The sequence below is a fragment of the Acromyrmex echinatior genome, chromosome 7, assembly GCF_024713525.1.
Source record: "Acromyrmex echinatior isolate Ae372 chromosome 7, ASM2471352v2, whole genome shotgun sequence".
Classification (NCBI taxonomy): domain Eukaryota; kingdom Metazoa; phylum Arthropoda; class Insecta; order Hymenoptera; family Formicidae; genus Acromyrmex; species Acromyrmex echinatior.
Genome location: NC_141858.1, coordinates 8,829,428 through 8,849,628, shown reverse-complemented (window position 1 = coordinate 8,849,628; position 20,201 = coordinate 8,829,428). Strand labels below are relative to the sequence as shown.

At 40.5% G+C, this 20,201-nt stretch overlaps 1 protein-coding gene across 2 annotated transcripts in view; it reads right to left on the bottom strand.

Annotated features, from left to right (window-relative positions):
* The window catches only part of LOC105154418 (uncharacterized), a 98,788-nt gene that overhangs the window by 61,730 nt on the left and 16,857 nt on the right, over positions 1-20,201 (bottom strand). The window contains exons 3-4 of one of the 2 annotated variants that reach the window (XM_087408186.1): positions 12,108-13,364; positions 5,216-5,361 (exon numbers count right to left, since the gene is read on the bottom strand). In XM_087408186.1, coding sequence (XP_087264312.1) covers positions 5,216-5,361; positions 12,108-13,364 — 1,403 coding nt within the window. The remainder of the gene's footprint in view (positions 1-5,215; positions 5,362-12,107; positions 13,365-20,201) is intronic. The other variant, XM_087408185.1, reaches the window with a different exon arrangement.

Below are 20,201 nucleotides of genomic sequence, written 5' to 3'. Positions count from 1 at the left end.
ACACACACACACACACAAGCACAAGTATATGTGCTTGCTTTCGGCGCACCGAGAGTACATATACATGGACTCGTGCTTGTGTGTGTGTGTGGCTACTGATTTCGCCACATTTCACCAGGCCGCCGACTGATTTTGAATTCGCATGCCGACTATTCAGGAGCTTTAAACTATGTAAGAATCACATTAAATTGTATTGTATCGTACTCCGCGTTCACTCATAAAACAGCAGATCGACGCCATATCGTCGACATGAGCGTAATGTTCCATTCCGCGCATGTACGTGAATATATAGGTATAACCACCCTTGGCGCGAACGGAGAGCAACAGCGAGAAAGAACGGGTGAGGCGGGGTGGAAAAAAAAAGAGAGAATCAAGGGGAGAGAGAAGTTAAAAAAAAAAACGAAAATTTCCCAGCTGTTCAAGCCGGCGTTTTATCTTCCTGAAGGATCAAACATGGCGGACGTCGGTCGCAACGGGAGGGAGGGGGTTGCAACCCTTGCTATCTGCCTGATCGAAACCTCGCCGTCGCAGGAGTTCACGGCGCACGCGTGTGCGTACGTGCGTGCGTATGCGTGTACGGAATTTCCGTGTAGCTCAATATGTACAATGGAAGAAGAGGACACGGACGGTGGGCAATATATGCCACGACTTTATTATATACAGGGTGGTGGGCCGCGTGCACACCCGCGTGCGTATACCTGGTGGCCGCCTTTTGTTTCCCAGATCGTATCTGCGCTCCGTTTTTCGGCGACACATCTGCGACTGGATTCAAACCGACGCACTAAAAATGAAACATATTGTGGAGGCATATGTCTTTGCGTGTGTTCCCCCTTTTTTCAACCTTACTTTGGGAGCTTTCTAGCAAGTGAGACTTATCAACATGGACTGTCATTCTGTTTTTTTTTTCTTTCACTAAATATTGAACAAAGACAGAATAATTCCTGCGTTCGATGTAATGTATCTCTTGCTAGAAAGCTCCCTTGAAACATGAGCGACTAGATGTTAATCGTACTTTTTTTGAAAATAAATTAAGTTTCTCACTTTACATAAAAAAAAAAAACAAACTAATTTCTCGCTACGAGAATTTAATCTCCTTTGTGAAAGTCTAATTCTGTCAGTTCCTCTGGTTAAATGAAGTTATCATAGTTTCTGACTGTATTTTCTACATAGATACTAATCGCTGAATAATGAATGGGTCACATTTTCGTAATGTTTTCCCCTAACGTGGAATACTATTGTTCGCGGCTTCATTTACTGAATGAGATCGATCGATCGATCGGCCGTCATTTTACCGGGACAATCAGGACAATCGGGAATAAATTTCGGCTGAGTGCCTGCATGAATTTTTAATCCGGAAGTAAATAGGGACAAGTAAGGGCGCGGTGAATAAGGGCGCGTTCACACCTTGATGGAAAAGCAGAAAGCTGAAAAGCAGCAGGTAATCAGAACTCGCGCTGGTAGTCGACAATTTCGGCTTTTTGTACTACTTACTACCATCGCGAATTTTGATTGGTTGTTGTTTTTCCGTTTTACGCTTTTCCGCCAAGGTGTGAACGCGCCCTAAAAACGTTGGGGGGGGGGAGGGGAAAGGGTATCTGGTGTTTCTCGCGGCGGGGAATAATAATGGAAAACACCGAAAGTGTCGCACGCACGTGCGTACGCCCACTACTTTAAATCGATACATATTTTATCGACCGGCCACGTTTTTACGCGCGCACGTCACGCACGCACGCCGCGCGGATGAATGATGGGTGGGCGTGTCGGTTCATCATCGCGTCGGAATATTTGTACGGGTCGTCATGGCGAACTCGCGAAACGATTGCCTCTGTTTAAACGGTGACAGCAAATGAATTATACACAGCAGGCAGGGTATGTATCTGGGATGTATATAGAATGTCCCACTCTCTGACACGTTAATGATTGATTCTTTGATGAATTTCTTCCTTTTTCCTTTTTTAACCTCCGTCTATTATCTAGGTCTTCTTTTTTGGCGCAAGCGAAATTTCACTCTTAAATTTTATCCTTCTCACTCAAATTTTAATTTTTATTAAATAATATGCGAGTTCAAAATTATTTGATAATGTAATGGAGATATTGAAAATTAACTCTGAATTTTTTCCACATTGCTTGAAAGCCTAGAACAGCAAAAAGGACAAATTACAGACAGAGGGAGTAAAAATATGATTGCAGATAGGGAGTTAAATAATTACTACCTGAATAATTGCGGAAATATATATGTGTATAATCAGAAATTTACAATAAAATGCATCGAATATTAACACGGTTTGATCGAGCGAAATCACAATGAACTCTGCGCTGCATTTCACGAAAGAGAGTGATCGTGATACGTTCAGCGAGCAACAAAAAAATAATAGCTACGGAAAATTACATGAGGCGGCGATGTAATGCTCTTTGTAAAGCTTCGTCAATTAACGAACACATTGAGTGCAACCGCCATATCTATAATTACTCGCGAGGCGACGCCGGCCGGTGAAAAACTTTTGAATTAATCAGCCTTGCTCTATCGCGTACCAGGGAGAAAGTGCGATAACGAGAGGGATAGTGAAACGTCAATACGCGTTTCTGCATCGGAGGTATGCCGGTCCGCTCGTTGCATTTCGTGCCGCTCTCGACGAGACGCACCTTCGCTTTGAAATGAACTGCTGCAAACCGCGAATCATTGTGATCTGAGAAATGGACTCTCATGGAGGGTTGACACTCATGAAAGTGCACGCCTGGAATACATCTAAACGTCCAATGTCTACTTCTATCACAATGTATTGACTTCAATCTCCGAACTTTTACATTTTAGCCTTTTCTATTTCTAAGAATCAGAAAAAGGTAATGAGTAAATTAAATCGAGATTAAAATTAAATTATATTGATAGAAATATACATATAATTGGTCTAACAATCTTTTGACTAAGAGATGAATTAACTTGCGTTTAACTTACGCTTTTTATCCTTTTCCAGTTTTAAGAATCAGAAAAAGTAATGAGTAAATTAAACCGAGATTAAAATTAAATTATATCGGTAGAAATAGATATAATTGGCCGAACAATCTTCCTTTTTCACGGAGATTGCGTGCTTCACCACTATGATACTTTCGATCGCTTAGTCGATATTGACACGCACATGCTTCGCGAATATTCTAAGAATATCTCCATCAAAAGAACTCTTGTATCAATATTTGAAAATCACGATTGTAAAATTTATAAAAAATCATAAAATCATTTGTCATGTGTTGAAAAATATTAAAGTTATCGTACATAAATTGCAAACGTAATTCGCAATGCTTGTCGCGACAACCAATCAAAAGCAGTCAATGATATCACTGACACTTCTGATTTTCTGCAAGTAACGACTGTTGCGAACTACGTTTGTGACTTAGATTAACCTTTAGTTCTCCTCTTGTACTATCGCGAATGATTCAACCACGCTGTACGTAATAAAAAAAAGGAGAGTTCGATTTCGGATAATAAGTGATTAGAGAGACGGAAAGTGTAAACCCCATAAAACAGACGTTTCGTGATCGATTCCGCGAATTTTCGTGAGTGTTTAGTCAGGTCGAATCGCTGTTACGAGGAGAGTCCGAACGATGGAAGAGGAAGCAGAGCCGGTGGTATCGAGTTTCCGCATCGGTACTTCGGACGAGGCTGCTCCATCTACATAGGTGCTAGCCGAGTCGCCAAAAATAGATCGAGTTCACACGAATTCTACGAGCCGATCGCACGAAACCTCCGGCTACCGTTCGTGATATCGATCGAACTGGCGGCGACCTGATATGTGCGGAACTCGCCGCCTATAACGCGCTACGATTGAAAACGTGCTCATGAAAACCGTGTATCTAATTTAAGAATATAAGTAATACAAACTTGTGATGTAGTGTGTGTGTATGTGTTAATAACGGAGATATAATGTATTCCTTTTTTAAGCATATTTAACTCAATCTTGAGAGTTAAACGTTCATATCCGCTTTCTGCGAGAATGTGTTCAAGCCTATAAGTCGATAAGTTATATAGGCTGAAATATTTATAGTCAATTCTTATATTTAAAACTGTCCTAAGTCTTAAGATCCTGGACCAAGCACAGGTTGGTATTCATAATCTGTTCTTATATTTAAGATCGTCTTAATTATAATCTTAAAATGTCATGAATCAATTAGAAAGCCGTATTGGCATCATTATTTAAGGCGATCTTAAAATAAGAACCGATTATGAATTCTGGCCTCTGAATCATATATTATATATTTATAAGCATCTTAAGATATTATCTACTTAAAACGGCATTAAAATAAGAATGCTGATCATAGTTTTTAAAATGCACTATTCAATCCGGATTCGAAACATTTCTATTTATGTATTCCACACTCGACTTAGCCTTCCTCCATGACGTGGAAAAATTGCCCGTTTCGCGTTAAATATCACGTACGGAAATTTACTCGGGCGTTACGTCTTCTCTTCCGTTGAAAACGATCAATTTAAATGAATTTAAATTAATTGATCAAATCGTCAGGTCTCGTACTTCCGATTAAGGCGTTTCCAGATGTTCTCTTTAACCGAAGATTACGAGGCAAGTTCTCCAATACACAATAACGGCGATCTACCGCACGAAAATCATTCGACCCGCCATCACCGGGCGCGTTGCGATACGGAGCTGCTAATCACAGTGGAGAGAAGCGGAGCGTATATTAATCAGCGGGTACAGGAAATTAACTTGGCCTTGTTTTATCTTGCATTCTGATTACTATATCTACACACCGCGAGAAACGTATATCTTCGTTTCTCTCTGCTATACGTGCTAATTAAGTATGTGTTGTCTTGCTTATACGCGAAGGAAACGATCAAGGACGCACTTTTACGAATAAGGTGTAGACAGAAGACGTAGGATTTTTTTCGAGATTGAGATATCAAGTGTTTTAACGATAAGCTCAATAAGTCAACGTATTGAATTTTATCGTGCAAAATATGCACTTCCACGCCATTTTTCAACATTTTACATAATTGCCTACTTAATGTAACCATAATAAAGCAGATATGAATTTACTTATGAGTATTTGCTTATTAATCAGAAGCAATCGATTTTAAATGTAAAAATTAAAATTACCTTCTATTTATTTTTATGTTGTCTGATCAATCAAGCTTGACGGAAATATATATATATATATAAAATTGTACTTCACTTGTACAAGGAACTAACACAGCTTAGGTACTTACCAGTCGTCGTTTCGGCTTGATGAGGGGTCGATTCTGACCGTTCATCTTGTAATAAAGCCCGCAAGCGTTGCAGAGGTAGTGGCCAGTGCCGTCCCGTCTCCAAAGGGGTGTCGATGTGGCGCCGCAATTCACGCACTCGCGACCCTCTACCCCGACGGAACGAAAATCATATTAATTCGGCGCATTTCATATCGCGCAGCGATATTACTCACTCGTGTTCGCGTGCGAAACGCGAGATCAAATTTGTCAAAGTGGGAACTGCTCAGGCTTCTCTTCGAGGACTCGATTCTAACGTTTCCCACGCGAACACGGAAGCACGTTGATCGCGCGAAGGGGCAACTCATCGTTTTTTTTTTTCTCAATCTTTCATCATGCAAGCCATTTTTGACAATTTTCTACTATTTTGATAAAATGATATTTTCTCCTTTCAACTAATATGGCCTTTGAAGATTATATAGAATAAATACATAATATGAATACATATTACGCGATAAAAAACAATATTAATTTAACGTAATAATGTATAGATTTGACTTCGGTGAATCAACGTGCGTTTACAGAGAGATTTGCAAACAGTCAGGTGACTCGTGAAAAAGAATTCGCATGCAGAGTTGCAGACATACCAATATCAAGCGATTACCAGAGCAAAAGCAGAGTCTCTTTAAGACCATGGGCGTTTATAGGATTCACGGATCGAACTTACGTTAGTGCGGTTGGTTAATCTCCAAGGACACTGCGAGAGAAAGAAGCGGATATGGGAAGAAAAAGGATGGGATTCGTTCATATCTCCTGATCTATGATCAGACGACAGGAACGGTGCTGCTTGAAAGATTGGCAAATTTATTTTCTAAATGTTCCTAAAGATCGACGTTATCCCTCCACAATTGGAGACCCTCTAATCAAAGACTAGTCATAAAAGAGTGTCGTTCATTTTCTTGCAAAATCCTGCAAGTGACAAATGATATGCTATTTCACTTTGCAGTGATAGAAAGAGAGAGAAAAACATGTGTGCTATCTCGTTGTAATTAATATGAATTGGCAGAAAATGTCAATGAAAAGTACAATGATCGTCTCTGATTAGAGGATCCTTTATTCACAATAAACAGGCAGCGCTCTCTTTCCCGTGGAATTAGAAAATAAATTTAGATCTCTCACAATGCGCGATTCTGGATGGAAAAGAAGAAAGAAGGACTGTGGATAAAAGGATCACTTCTCCCGAAATGCGCGTTTCACGAATCGTCCTCCGAGCTGCGTCCTCCGCGGAGATACAGCCGAGTTTATCGGCTGCTACTGAAAATGATTGCTATTAAATTGCATCGTCGAATCTCTCGTTGACGCACGAGAGACCGAATTGTCGACTGTTACGCGATACGATTGAGTAAAATTCGAGGTAAAAGTAAATGGCTCCGTTCAGTGGTTGTTAAACAATCTTAACGATGCTCGTAAAAGCCACCCTCTGACTACCTCTGCGATTAGATCAATTCTGTTTGACATCTATTACTAGTGTGCGTTTGGATTTTGTAAAAAATTTCTAGTGTAATTTATCTTGAGAGATATATTTTATAAAGGATAGAACAATTGGAAATGTCATATCAATTCCAAAAAGATGTCGTGCCGATGATGGCGATATCGATTGAACGCGCGTCGCTGATTAATGACTCGACCTCGATTTAACGCGAAATTTGACGGCGGCGGAATAATTCTAGCACACGTAACGTAGGTCGCATATAATTGTCGACACGCGAGCGGCTCGTTTGCGAGTCCACCATGTAGATGAATCTGTAACCGAGCAGTCGAACGTCAGTCTTTTCGTCAGGCTTGTCACACACGTATGTAAGATGCAATCGAGGAACGCGAAGCATCACAGACGAGATCACTGTACCTCGATTCTGTAACTCTTAACGATAATATCGATCACATATATTTTCGTTGCGCAGATATTATACTGTTAAATGAGCAATGACAGTACAATCTCTTATTAAATAACATTTTATAATTTTTAGCTTCCATTTGCATCAAAATATAAATCAATCCATTTTCGTGAATAGCTCCAAAATAAACAACGTTCATATTAACGTATGCATTTAATAAATAATAAGTTAAATTAGAGTTTAAATTAAATAATAAAATAAATTTAACACATTTTCTCGAATTAAATTTAACTTCGTCATTTTCGTTAAATTATCAACATATTGAATAAGTGGCGACCTATAGAAATGATGGAAAACAATTCAAATTGAATATAATTTGACATTATACTCAATAAATATTTAACTCTCTTGTAGATCGGATGCAACCCTCGATTTTGTCAATTTTACAAAATCCATGCCATTGTTTAAGAGAAGGAAGTTTCGTGATACATATTATTTATTTTTATTTAACAATTTTGTTATGTCGATTAGATAAAATATGAATAAAACAGCATCGAATCGGATCCAATCCTACTTTTCTGGATATCTTGAAACTTCACTTTACCGTAATAGTTACAGAATCAAAGTACAGGTTCTGACGTGAAAGAGATATTATATTTAATGATCGCCTAATTGTCGTTTTGGTGCGTTTCGAGATCGATTTCGAAACTAACGGGAAGGACTCGCCCAATTCATTCCTCCGCGGCGTTTTAATTCGATTTCGGTCTTACCGACCCGCAGATGTGAGGGTGATAACGCCTACAACTACCGTCAATCGCCGATGCTATGTTCTGAATCTCTCTCTCATGCCAACAATAACAAAGCGGCATAAACGCGATCAATCTTGATCCCCTCACTGCTTTCTGATTTGATTTCGATGACGCCTCGGTGATTACGGATTAAATCCTGATTTCTCTCTCTAGTACTATTTATATTATTTTGTGACGTCCTTTATTCACCTTGTGTTATTCGCCGACAACGCGGGTTTCACCCTTTGGCGGAATAAATTTTTAGCAATTTAATTATCAATCAATTTTGTCGATAAGAATGCTCATCGCTCTTTGGCATTTATATTATCGCCAATAATAATTTCCCGCTACACATATTTCCTTGTACCGATATTTCTCTGACTATCGATCGGTTTGTAATGATGGAACGAACAGACGGACAGTTTCTGACGCAGACGATGGGTATCAGCTACGAAACGTCGAGGTGACGCTCGTTTGCGTCGCTATTCGAAATATAGTCCTCGCGTCAGAAGGTGACGCTAAAATGGCCGGTTTCACCCCAAAGGGACTGGTATCGCTCCCATTTTCGACATCACCTCCGACCTTAATGCCAGGCATGCAACGAAGCGCTCGTTAGACCACCGCTTCCGTTTCAACTTTCGCGAAGCTTTCCGGATTACAACACGAAATGCTTGATAAAACGGTATATCGTAACATGGCAAAATTCTGCTAAATTTGGAATCGTTTTTTATTATTACATCCAAATGCACACCTAAATAAAACAATTACATGATTCCTCATTTTTTGAAATTAGTCAAGTATTCTTTATTTTATGTCAGCATTATTTTTATATCGAGTAATTCATCCTTTTTAAATGTTCTGTTATTCAACATCCGCTGCAAAAGTTAGGCATCTATTGTTGATAGAAACAAACGAGCGAGGACTATTTAGGGTCAAAACAGAGCCTAGCCACCGGTGTTCGTTGGCGCACGAAGAAAATCGACGAAGTGGAGGAAGGAAGCCACCGCTTGCCACTTCTATCATCAACGGTCGAGTTATGATTTAATACGAAAGAAGCGGCGTTCCGTTACGAATTTTGCATTGGCCCATGATTATCTCTCTTCCACCTTATTGTCCTTTTTCTTTCTTCGCTAATTACGGCCGTAATTCTGCAATCCTTTCGAACCTAACAGAATTTTTTATAAAGCCTCTGCTTCCCGATGGATTTCTGGTCGTCAGCTCAGTTGTCTGAATCGTCAGTGTCTGATTAACTTTTTAGTTGTAAGGGCAAACACATCAATGGCGTCTAATGTATTTGTCATTTATATTTTAAAGTTCTGTTGCCATGCATTTTTCAACATTTCGAAGATTTAAAGCCGAAAATTCTATAGTTCGTGTTAATTTATCAACATAATTTTAACAATTTTTACAAAAATCTAAACCCATAATCGTACTAGCGATTGGGATTAGCGATTATTTTTCAACCGATCAGAGAGCAAAGCAGTTATCGATTACTTTGCTCTAATTCGTTGAAAAGTAATTGTCAATTGCCACTTATAATCACTAGTATGATTATAGGTTAATATTAGCTAATTTAATATGAAAGATGTGAAATAAGTAATTAATAATTTTCCATCAACAACATGGGATTCAACAAACAGAACAAATTTTTTATCCATTCCAGATTATATTGTATAAAAATTCACAAAAACTTTATACTGTCAAAGCTTTAACAATGAGTTTTTATCATCACAGAAATCGGATTATATTTTATTTATTTTTTACGTATTTAATCTATCTACCAAAATTCACAATCAAAATATCAATATCTTTAAAGACATTGCCGTCAAAGGGTTAAAAGCACTGTCTTGTTCACTTTTAATCCTTTTTCCAAATAATTAATTACTCTGTTTTTTTGTCTTTCTGTAAAAAATTGCCAGTATTAAATTTCTGTAAAGGAAGTTATCTACATATAATGAATTAGATATTATTATTCACATTTTCGATTCCGTATAATATATCTATGCGATTTATCGATACGCGTCATTCGCCACTTTGCCATTTACTGTATTAATTATCTTCCTCTAAGTGATCAAAATTGTTTCACGCTTCATTCGTCCATTCGGAGAAGGAATCTCTAGTATCTCAAGTTCCACCCATTCTTACCTCCTTCCCATCATGAGCGAAAGATATTTGCCAATCCCGTGTCTACCGCTTGTTTTTCATGCCGCGACGTATTACTCAATCGACACCTCTCAAGCGTCACTTCGGCTGACGTACTTTGTTACGGGAGCCATTTTTCGTGGCCTTCTCACAGGTGATTTTCTCGACAATCGCGGTAGGTGTCGCTAAATGAACCGCCGATGCCGTGGATGCCGTCGCGGCTCCGTCCGGCTTCTTCTTCGTCATCGTGAAGTTCCGCGCGCGGCTGGTTGGTGTGTGTCGTAAGTCGATTCAATTAGCGGGCTTCCATGGCGCGAAGCCGGGGGCCATTGTTCCCGGAATTAGGATTTTTACCACGCCGCCGCCGCCGCTCCACGCTGGAGAGCGACCAGCTATTATTACCGCAATCAGCGTATCCGGCATTTTTCAACCGTTTCTCGTTTCTCTCTTCTCTTTTTCTCCTTCCTCCGCGGCGTTATCCACTTCGACGACAACATGGACGATACCGAAAGAAACGCAAAATTTCCCAAAAGTTCGTCGATCGCTCGAAACTCTTTCTATAGTCTTGTCACACGTCACGCGACATCGTACTTTACAGAAATTGATGGACTGTAATTGGACCGCAAATCCACGACGAATGCGACCCAGCCGCGTGTGCTCGTACGAGGGGAAAAAATTATTATTTGCCGAAGGTACGCCATTGAAAAATGGTCCGTGGACTCTTTGAGAGGGAGCTTTGCCGTGACAAAAACAAAAATACAGCGCTAGCCACACCACATCGAAAAAAAACCTGTGCTTCTTCGCATATTTTTGTGTCTTTGCGCATGTATGTGTGTCCATGTGAATTTGTACGATATATGTGTGAGGAGGGGAGGGGGGGGGAGGGGGAATCAGAGAGAGAAGTATGCGTATTTATAAATAGGGATATAGTAGATACATATATCGTGTTTCATTTCGTAAATCGGGTGTGGTGCTTCACGCTCGCTCTCTCGAGTGGGTGCCACGCAAAAAACACATCAGTGAGGCAAAATACAAAAAACCACAATCAGTGCCTCCCTCTCTCTTTCGCTTTCTTTCTATTGTGATAGCTCGTCCAAAAAAAACGAGAGAAACGGGTGGAAAGAACGTGTTTTGAACGAACTTTAAGCGTAAGACGACCGCCACCAAAAGCTCACGGTTAAAATTAAGATAAAAAATAAAATAAAATCGAATAATGAAACGAAATTGATAAATATCTCGCCTGTATATTCTCTTGCCCTCTTTACATATCCCCAATCGATATTCGAAATACTTCCGAAAGAGTATCGAGTGGATCTCGAATGATGGAGAGAATATAAGCGAAATAAAAATAATTTCTAAGAAAGTTATTGGAAAATTTTTTAAAGTTAAATAAAATAAGAATTAATAAGAAGTTTTTAATGTAACAGGAGAAGTAATATGAAATCAGGAACAAAAAACGCATTGGCGTCGATTACGTTAAGCTTGTATAAATTACGTAAAATATGATAAGTCAGATTTTTTGATAATGTATATGTAGCATTGAAAAAATCAGATAAAATAAAATGCGCATAAGGATTACCTGAAATTTATATATTAATATCTCTAGTTTCAACAATCGACGCCGGTGCAAAGAAGCGGAACTAAAGATGCCGAAGCAAACAATTACGCAAAGAAACTGATAAATAATTCAAGAATATCGCAACACATCTTATACGGGAAAAGTATTATTTATCAGTCATATTTTAAACGTGCCTTTCAAGACTTAAAAATTTCAAGACTTTTCAATTACGAAACAGTGCAATATAAAATAATTAAGATTATTAAATCTTTTTTTAAGAGAGGGTTATAGATTTTAATTATTAAATTTCATCGTCAAGATTTGAGGACTTAAAAAATCTTCTATTCAATCTTGCAAGATTTTCTAAAACACTTTTCCCGCACGGAAATGTAAGCGAAGAAAAGAACAAATGAAATATTCGGAAACCAAAAGTATAAATTCCAAAATGAAAGTAATAAACAAACAATAAAGTAAAAAAGAAAGAAAACTCAAAGGAAAAACAGAAAGAACCGTGATAGGCGCGTGCCGCTTACCGGCGGACGTCCTCGACTTGTTCCTCGGCTTTTGCTGCTGCTGTTGCTGCGCGGAGGGCGAGCCCGGCGTGTTTCCGTGCGCGGCCGCGTGACCGACTAGCAGCTTCGAGTCGGCGCCGCCGGGTAGGCCGCCGGCTAGGCCGCCGGTTGCATTACCGGTGCCGGCACTGCCGGCATGGTGACCGAAAATACCGGCGACCGCGGCTGCACTGCCGTTGTGCGGATTGTGGGACGACGCGGCGGTAGACGACGAGGTGGCGCCGTGATGATGATGATGGTGATGGTGGGTGCTGGTGGGATACTGCAGGTGCTGATACATATTGTACGCGCTCGCGGCCGGGTCATACTGCGAACCGGAAGTGGCATGGTGGCTGTTGGTCGCCGCCGCGACGGCGGCCGCGGCCGCGGCCGCGTAACTGTCTCTACAGGGCGAGGCCGCGCCGCCGCCACTGCCACTGCCGCCACCGCCGCCGCCGCCGCCGCCGCCGCCACCACCACCGCCACCACCGCCGCCGCCGGCCGGCACACCGTTGTTGCTCTGATACGCGTCCTGTTGCTGTTGTTGCTGCTGTTGCGTGGCACTCGCCTGTTGGCTGCCCGTCACATTGCCAGATTGGTTATTACCTTCTCGTTGCTTCACCTGGCCGGCGGATGAACCGTTCGTGCCGGCAGGACCATTGCTCCCGTTGTTGGAACCGTTGTGTTGCTGATGTGGCGGCGAGGGCGCTCCGTGATGGTGCCCAAGCATCACCGTCGGCTTGATGTCGCACGAGCTCGCACCGGATGCGCCTAGCGCGTCTTGATGATGCATAAACGCGCCCATCACCGCCGCGTGAGCGACCGCCGCTTGATACTCGCTGGTAGTACCACCGCCCAACCCGGAAAGAGGATTACCGCTGTTATTATTATTGGCGCTCGTCGAATTGTTGTTATTCGTGCTGGAGGTCGTGCTAGCGGTTATGCTATCAGGCGTAGCGTCCTTGGGCGGTGTCGGTGGAAAGGAGAAGAGATGATGACCGCCGCCACCGTGACTCGATAAACTTCCAGTGGTGGGCGGCAGCGAGGATCCCAGGGGACTCTGCGGCTTCTCGTCGTTCACAGCGCCGCCCGTAGTCGTCGTCGCGGGGAATCCCCAGGGTGTCTTCGAGGTGTCCGCGCTGCTGCCGGAGAGCCACGGATGGAGAACCGAGCTATGGAAGTGCGGCCGGCAGACTTGGCTCACTGGACCGCTCGACACGCCGCTGCTCGACATCCTCGCTGAAAAGCAAACGAAATATGGAACGTTAGACGGGATAACGTAATGCACGTGTAAATGCGAATAAATAATTATAAATATGTGTGAATTGTATCGATGTTCAATCTGTACCAGGAACATATTTTTTCACGCTAAGGAACATATGAATCCTTGGGACCTACTGAAGTTTCTATTAGTTATACTTTTTAAGAACTTTTCAAGTTCAAAACTGTGAAGATAAGACTAAAACATAAAATTATTCCAAATCGTTAGTATTGAAAATGAGGACAAGTCTCAGACTTCCTAAGACCCATATTTTCTAGTTATGGATTAACATCTAATTAAATAAATTCTCATCAACACACAAAGTTTAATATCCCGGCATCACTGGCGAAATCATTACATGTTACGATACGGACGAGAGTAGTATATTTCACAATGCGGACGGAACTTTTTCTTCCTAATGTAAAGGGGAATGAAAATAAGTCGTGTATTTAAGGCATTGATCGTTCCAGCTATTAAAGCAAGTTTTATTGCCACTGCTACCTGGCATAAATATTTTTTTTAAAAACTGCCATGAAGAGCTTGAACAGATGTCTTGCGAGCGTGCGATCGTGCTTCGCTCGGGAATCGCTTTATCTGAAAATGGTGTAGCCGCATGGAGTGTAGATGCTGTACCGCAGCAACGACCGTCACGAGAAGGAAGAACCTGATTCACGTGCGTGCTCGGAATGATCGGATTTTATACCGATCGTAAACCTAATTGCGACAGACGTCTTAATTAAGTGCGAGGTCCACTCGCTTAGTACGCGGTATTATGGCCCTTCTTCCTCTTGTCTTTACAGCGACGTGTATCATTCTTCGATTGAATTTGAAACCATCATGATTCGCTTTATACGCGATAAGGTACTGAACTCACGCGTAATTAATTCTTCATTGGCAATCTTAATTTCGTTATATGGCACTAGGAACGTGTCCACCAGCGTGATGAGAAATCGCGTTATGTATGCGTACCGGCTAGACGACGCGCGTTCGTCCGTTTTATCGTGTTTATCGACAAGAAAGAGCGCTATGTAAATGTCGGATCGAGAAATGGTGCTGCTCGCCTGACGCTAATTGCGCTCCGAGTTCGAATTAGACCGCGTGTCGCATGTAGAAGTCGCGCGAGCGTAATGATTGCGATATCGCCGATAACTTTTTTTTTATTCTCGTTAATGGCTGGTTTTTGTTTTAGACTCGCATTTTCCGTTTTTTAACGTACGAATCATTGAAGAAAAAATCGCATCGAAGCCCAATATATTTTTTATCGAAACTGATTTTTTTTTTTTTTTTTTAATTGAAGTGAAACATATTGTAAGACTTTTAAAATAAATTATCACTCTGAAAAGTAAAATCTCCCTCTTAAAGGATTTCTTATATAAACAATAATCCATTACCTAAGCTTTAAATCACAAGCCGTAAGAAATCGGCTAATTACTACAATCAATGTGAGAAGAATAGTCGACTGTAATTGGTTAATTTTTTACGGCTTAAAAACTTAAAGCTTAGATAACGGTTTATTGAAGAAAGTCTGTTAAAGATTGAAAATTGAGCTACTCTTTTCACAAAACTAACGTAATTTTTATTTCTTTCTAATTTTATTTCTTTAAAATAAGATTCCACTCCAAAAAAAATGTAGAGAATGAATCTGCCACTGTAAAAATGATTACATCACTTTAACGAGAAGATAATTAACAGCCAAAAAATCTGGCGTGGTTACGATGTCTAAAATTAGAGTTACATTTGTGGGACAAAAATGAATGGGCAATTACGGCCATCCTGCGACGATACGGTCACCTCTCGTCATTAATGGCGGTACAGAGAGCTCATAACGCATCAAATTAATTAGCTTCGGTTATTATCTTACGACAACAATAACGACGACAACCACAACCACGACGACGACGACGACGACTAATTAACCGATCCCCATCTTTCGCCGTCAGCCAGGAAAGTGCAGCGTTCTTAATATCCGTGCAAATTTGCGGATGCACATTGTTGCCAGCGAATATCAAAACGTGCATGCGACGCATGCAAACCTGCTTACTTGGCCCAAGTGGCCGATCGATATATCGAGTTGGTTCTTGCTAACAACGCCCCGCTCCACCACCTTCACGGCATACGCTGATAACAAGATGATGTTTTGCCAAACCGTGCTTCGTCTTGTCTCCCACCCTGTGTCTTCTGACTATCCCTCGAATTGTAGACATTAATTTTACAACCTCGAGCTCACATCCGCGCTACGAGAACTCCCACACTTCGCACAAACGCCGAGAAGGAAACTTTGAAAATTGCATTTCCATCGCAAACGCGATAGATGTACTTGGAACGCACGCAAATAATATAGAATAGAAATTTCCTGGTTTTTAATACAATTGCAAATTGATTATCCGTAGCGTAAAAGCACGTCTGACGGGATATAAACGGAACGTGTTTCGCATATCGCGCATTGCAAATGGCGGGCGGCATCTGCGGAAAGCTGTCTAAATTTAGAGAAGCGCGAAACACAATATTACGAATACAGCGAGCGGCGAGATGAGCAGCTGCGGCTCTGTAATTAATCGGAGCCAACGATGGCCTGTCTGTAATTGGATCCGCTGCATCGCAGCGCAGCCGCAATGAAAAGTAAACAAGCTCTACGTATAGCTTTCGAATCCTCAACTATTTCATTATATCTTGATATTCATCCTAATAATGTTATGCAATCCCTGTACGTTACTTTTTATAACGATAATAGCATGCTAACGTGATTTCATTTCCTCTAATTATCCAAGACATATCCGAGCATTATCATTATTGATATTTCTGTTGCCTTGTATTTTTTTTTTTTTTGCGAAATCTTCACTTTCTATTTTTTACAATGTCTGAATATGTATAAACTTATCTCTTTTTAGTAACAAAATGCTTGAGATTTCAAGCAACACGAACAGATTTGAAGTCCTCGTGTCCATGTTGTTAGAAATCAGTGCGAGATTTCGGACAGACAAAGAATAAATCACATTTAAACAATTCGGCCACGTAACCAAACGCGTTTGCTCAATTCTTTCTTCATCCAGAAGTCCTATGACCAATTTCTAGTATCGTAGATACAAGGCTCAATAGGTTGTAATAGTTCGAGATAAAATATCACTAACGGAACTCAAAGTCAGTCTCATGTCAGAGTCATTCCGATCGTCGCGACGAGCAAGATGGGAATCGAAGATAAAGACGGAGTGGTAGCGACGAGAAATGACAGCAGACAGAGAAGAACACTTCGCACTTTCGACGCAATAAAAACTTCCATGCTGAGCGATATTTATCGCTCTTTCCGACCCTCCTCTTCGTGTACGCTTCCCTCGTTGCGACTCCGTTTTTACAGGATTTCACGGGACTTTTTGTCGGCTGACTCTCCCCCCTGCGGCATACGACTCTTCCGTTTCGTTCCCTTCCGTTATCTTCGCCTGTGTCTTTGTCCTGATATGCTAGTATAACTCGCTAATTGACAATGAAGTAATCATCGAGAACAGTATTGAGCTTTTTAATAAGCTATTACCTATAAGCTTTAAGGAAAGGAGGGTCCAAAGTATCGAGACATCACAGTCGTATGAAAATCTCCGAATTGACTGAACGGAATCAAAAAGTCTTTTACAGAATTTAAGTAAACGCAAAGTTAGGAATGGACTTTACACTAAGATCGAAAAAAAAAAAAATTAAAAACTTATATTTTTTCAATTCGTAGAGCTAACGTAAATGTTTTCAACAATACAAAAGGATAAATATAGTAGGCTAATGAGAGTCGGCAACGATAAACGGCGCAGTTATTTAATGAACAATCAATAATCAGATATTGGATTGATGTTTTTTTTATTTTGGAACGTTTCGACTCTCTTTGGAGTTCTCCTCAACAAGAATGATACAAGTATAAATTAACTCACGTATCCTATTGTTGACTCTCATTAGCCTATTATATTTATCCCTTTGTATTGTTTAAAATTCAAGAGGCCTAATATAATTATTGTTATTGTAAATGTTTTCTTATTACAAAAATTTTATAGCTCGTATGGACTAAACGACGTTGTATCACCCGTCGGATTATGCGAACGATTAATACTGTGTTTATAAAATTAAAAGCTTAAAAAAAAGATTTGTGTTGTATTGATTTGCAAATTACGTGTACACGTATACTTAGCGAAGACTCGGAATGGTAAACAAAACAGTAATTGTGTCTAACAATAGGTGTTCTTGCAAGGGATGGCGTTGTAACATGTTAGATAAGGACAAATGTATGCGTTTGAGTGAGACAGAACAATAATGTGAGAAATGAATTAAAGATGTTATTATTATCGACATTTTTAATTTGGAATTAAACTGTACCTGCTATCGACATCAATCAAGTTCGACTTTAGCATTCCCTTAAGTCTTAAGCTGTAAGAAACTGACCAATTAAATATGAGAAGAATAATTTACCATGATTGGTCAATTAATTCTTCCCACATTCGATTATGATTGGTCAGTTTCTTACGGTTTAAAGGCTTAGGTAATATCTTATTGTAAAAAGCTTATAATATTCAGTATCGTTTAAATTTCTCAAAGATACAAACGCGAAATACGAATGCAGCCTTATTAAAGATCCCCTTATTAAAAGATCACCGATTAAAACAACGTCGTAAATTACGTTTGCTGTAAGCGGCAGCTATACATTTTCGACGGATATAATTTCCTCGCTTCATGAGAGCCACGTCGAGCCATGGATCGTCCAGAATAACGTTTCCATTCACTCTCGTGGCTCCGCTTTTATGAACCTAGCCGCCAGTTTTCACACGCGCAATAATCGCGCTCCATAAATCGCTCCACGATGATCACGCCGTTCGGCGATATTCAAAAACTTGGCAGCACGTCACAATAAAGTAACGTCATTTGTTGAAACGGGAGGAAAAAGGAAGACACAGACGAATCTTTTTATTATTATGCTACGTAGATCTCGAGGAGTTTTTTCGAGCATCCATTGGCAAGGCGCTCATTGAGAAACGGATCCCGTCTAATATTCCGCCGGCTTTCTTTCTCAATCACGAATCCGTTTTTGTGCTATTAAAGCGGGATTGTCCTTCGATCGGACCAAAAAATATACCAAGGTCCGAAAGAAGATCTACGGTATCCATGTACAATCACGAATACAGCCTGCCGTATATTAACGATGACATTATGCTAACAGTATCGATTTTCTCCGCAATCTATTCTATTCTAACGTATCAAATTTCAACTCACGATTAAGTCAATCGGACAGCTGAGGAGAATGGGAAATCGCAGATCGTTTTCGAGGCTTGGGACGGGTAAAGCCGCTCAGAAAATATATTTTCTGCTTTGCTCCACTGTTAGTCGCATCGTTAAATTCCAGATATGGCTTCGCTTCTCGCGATATTATCCGATCGGCTGATTCCTAGATAATAACCGGAGGATTTTGCACGGTATAACGCCATTCAGCATATCATGAATATTCATGAAAAATCCATGGATATGGTCACTGTTATATCGCGCGAACGAAATCGACACAACTACAGATAACGCGCTCGGTCTCCTAACTGTATATACATTTGTATTTTTTTTCATCGGCAATACGCCACAGCGTACATCCGATCGTCGTAAAATTGCTGGTGATATTTGTAAATTTTTTGTCCGGAAAAAAAAAAAAAAAAAACAGGTCGCGCCACGGGCCACGCAAATTTGCATCCCATCGCTCGGGATTTAATAAGATCGCTCCGAGCGATCGGGCCGATCATTTTGGGGTTCAGACTCCGTTCTCTCTTACTTTAGCGTACTTTAAATTCGCTCGTCACGGAGCAAGCGATACGCGCGATAACGTCAGAGACGACCCACGCCTAAGGAGCGATCAAGATCGGTTCGATTAATCGCTTACTCGATCGCTCGAGCCGAGCGTGGATGATTCAGGTGCGACCGCGTCCACGCCCACGCATTCTGCGAGTATGCGTGTCACGAGTATCCCGTGTTACTTGCCGAGAACAGACGACATTCCGTAATAAATTAATATGATAATCGATACCGTCGTCGCGGAGCTCAGAACTAACGACGAACCGGAAATAAATCGAGTTCGCGGCGCACCTGCGGAACATTGGCGTGCAGTTTTTTTTGTTTTCGTTTTTTTTCCTCCTCCCCCCCCTCCCCTCCCCTTTTGCGTTGTGAAAAACCGTCTCACGGAAAAAACTGACTAATTACATAACCAATACGCAATTCAATCGCGGCCGATTTATATTCATGTTGCTGCGATTGCGAACAAAGATCAAAGCCAAATGTGAAAGTCGTGGAAATCATTCTCCGATAAACAAAACAAAAAAATAAATTCAATAAAAAAAACAACGACGATACATCTTTAGAATCGTAAATATTATTCTACTAATTATGACCAATTTCTTTGTTCTCTTCACTTTCTTTGTAATTTGATTTATGTAATTCAGTTTGATTTGTATCTTATGACGACTATTAAGATGAAAGATATCATTAGTAATGTGGTAATACATTAAAACGGAAACGTTTACTCTACGGGAAGCATAATAATATGGTCAGAATCGTAGAATGTTATGCAATTGTTTGATCGTCAAATGTTTAGTTTCTTTTATTGCAATTATCGAATATAGAACGGATGAACAAATTGGTCATTGAGTTTCTCGGTTATTTATTTTCATGTTCTATTTTATACGCTTATTTATGTTCACTATCTATTTCCTATACTTATCTTGAACGGTTATTTTTAACCTACATAATAGCAAAATATCATGATTATTCCCCAAACGAAGTAAATAGGTGTAGATAAAGTAACACGGTCCGCT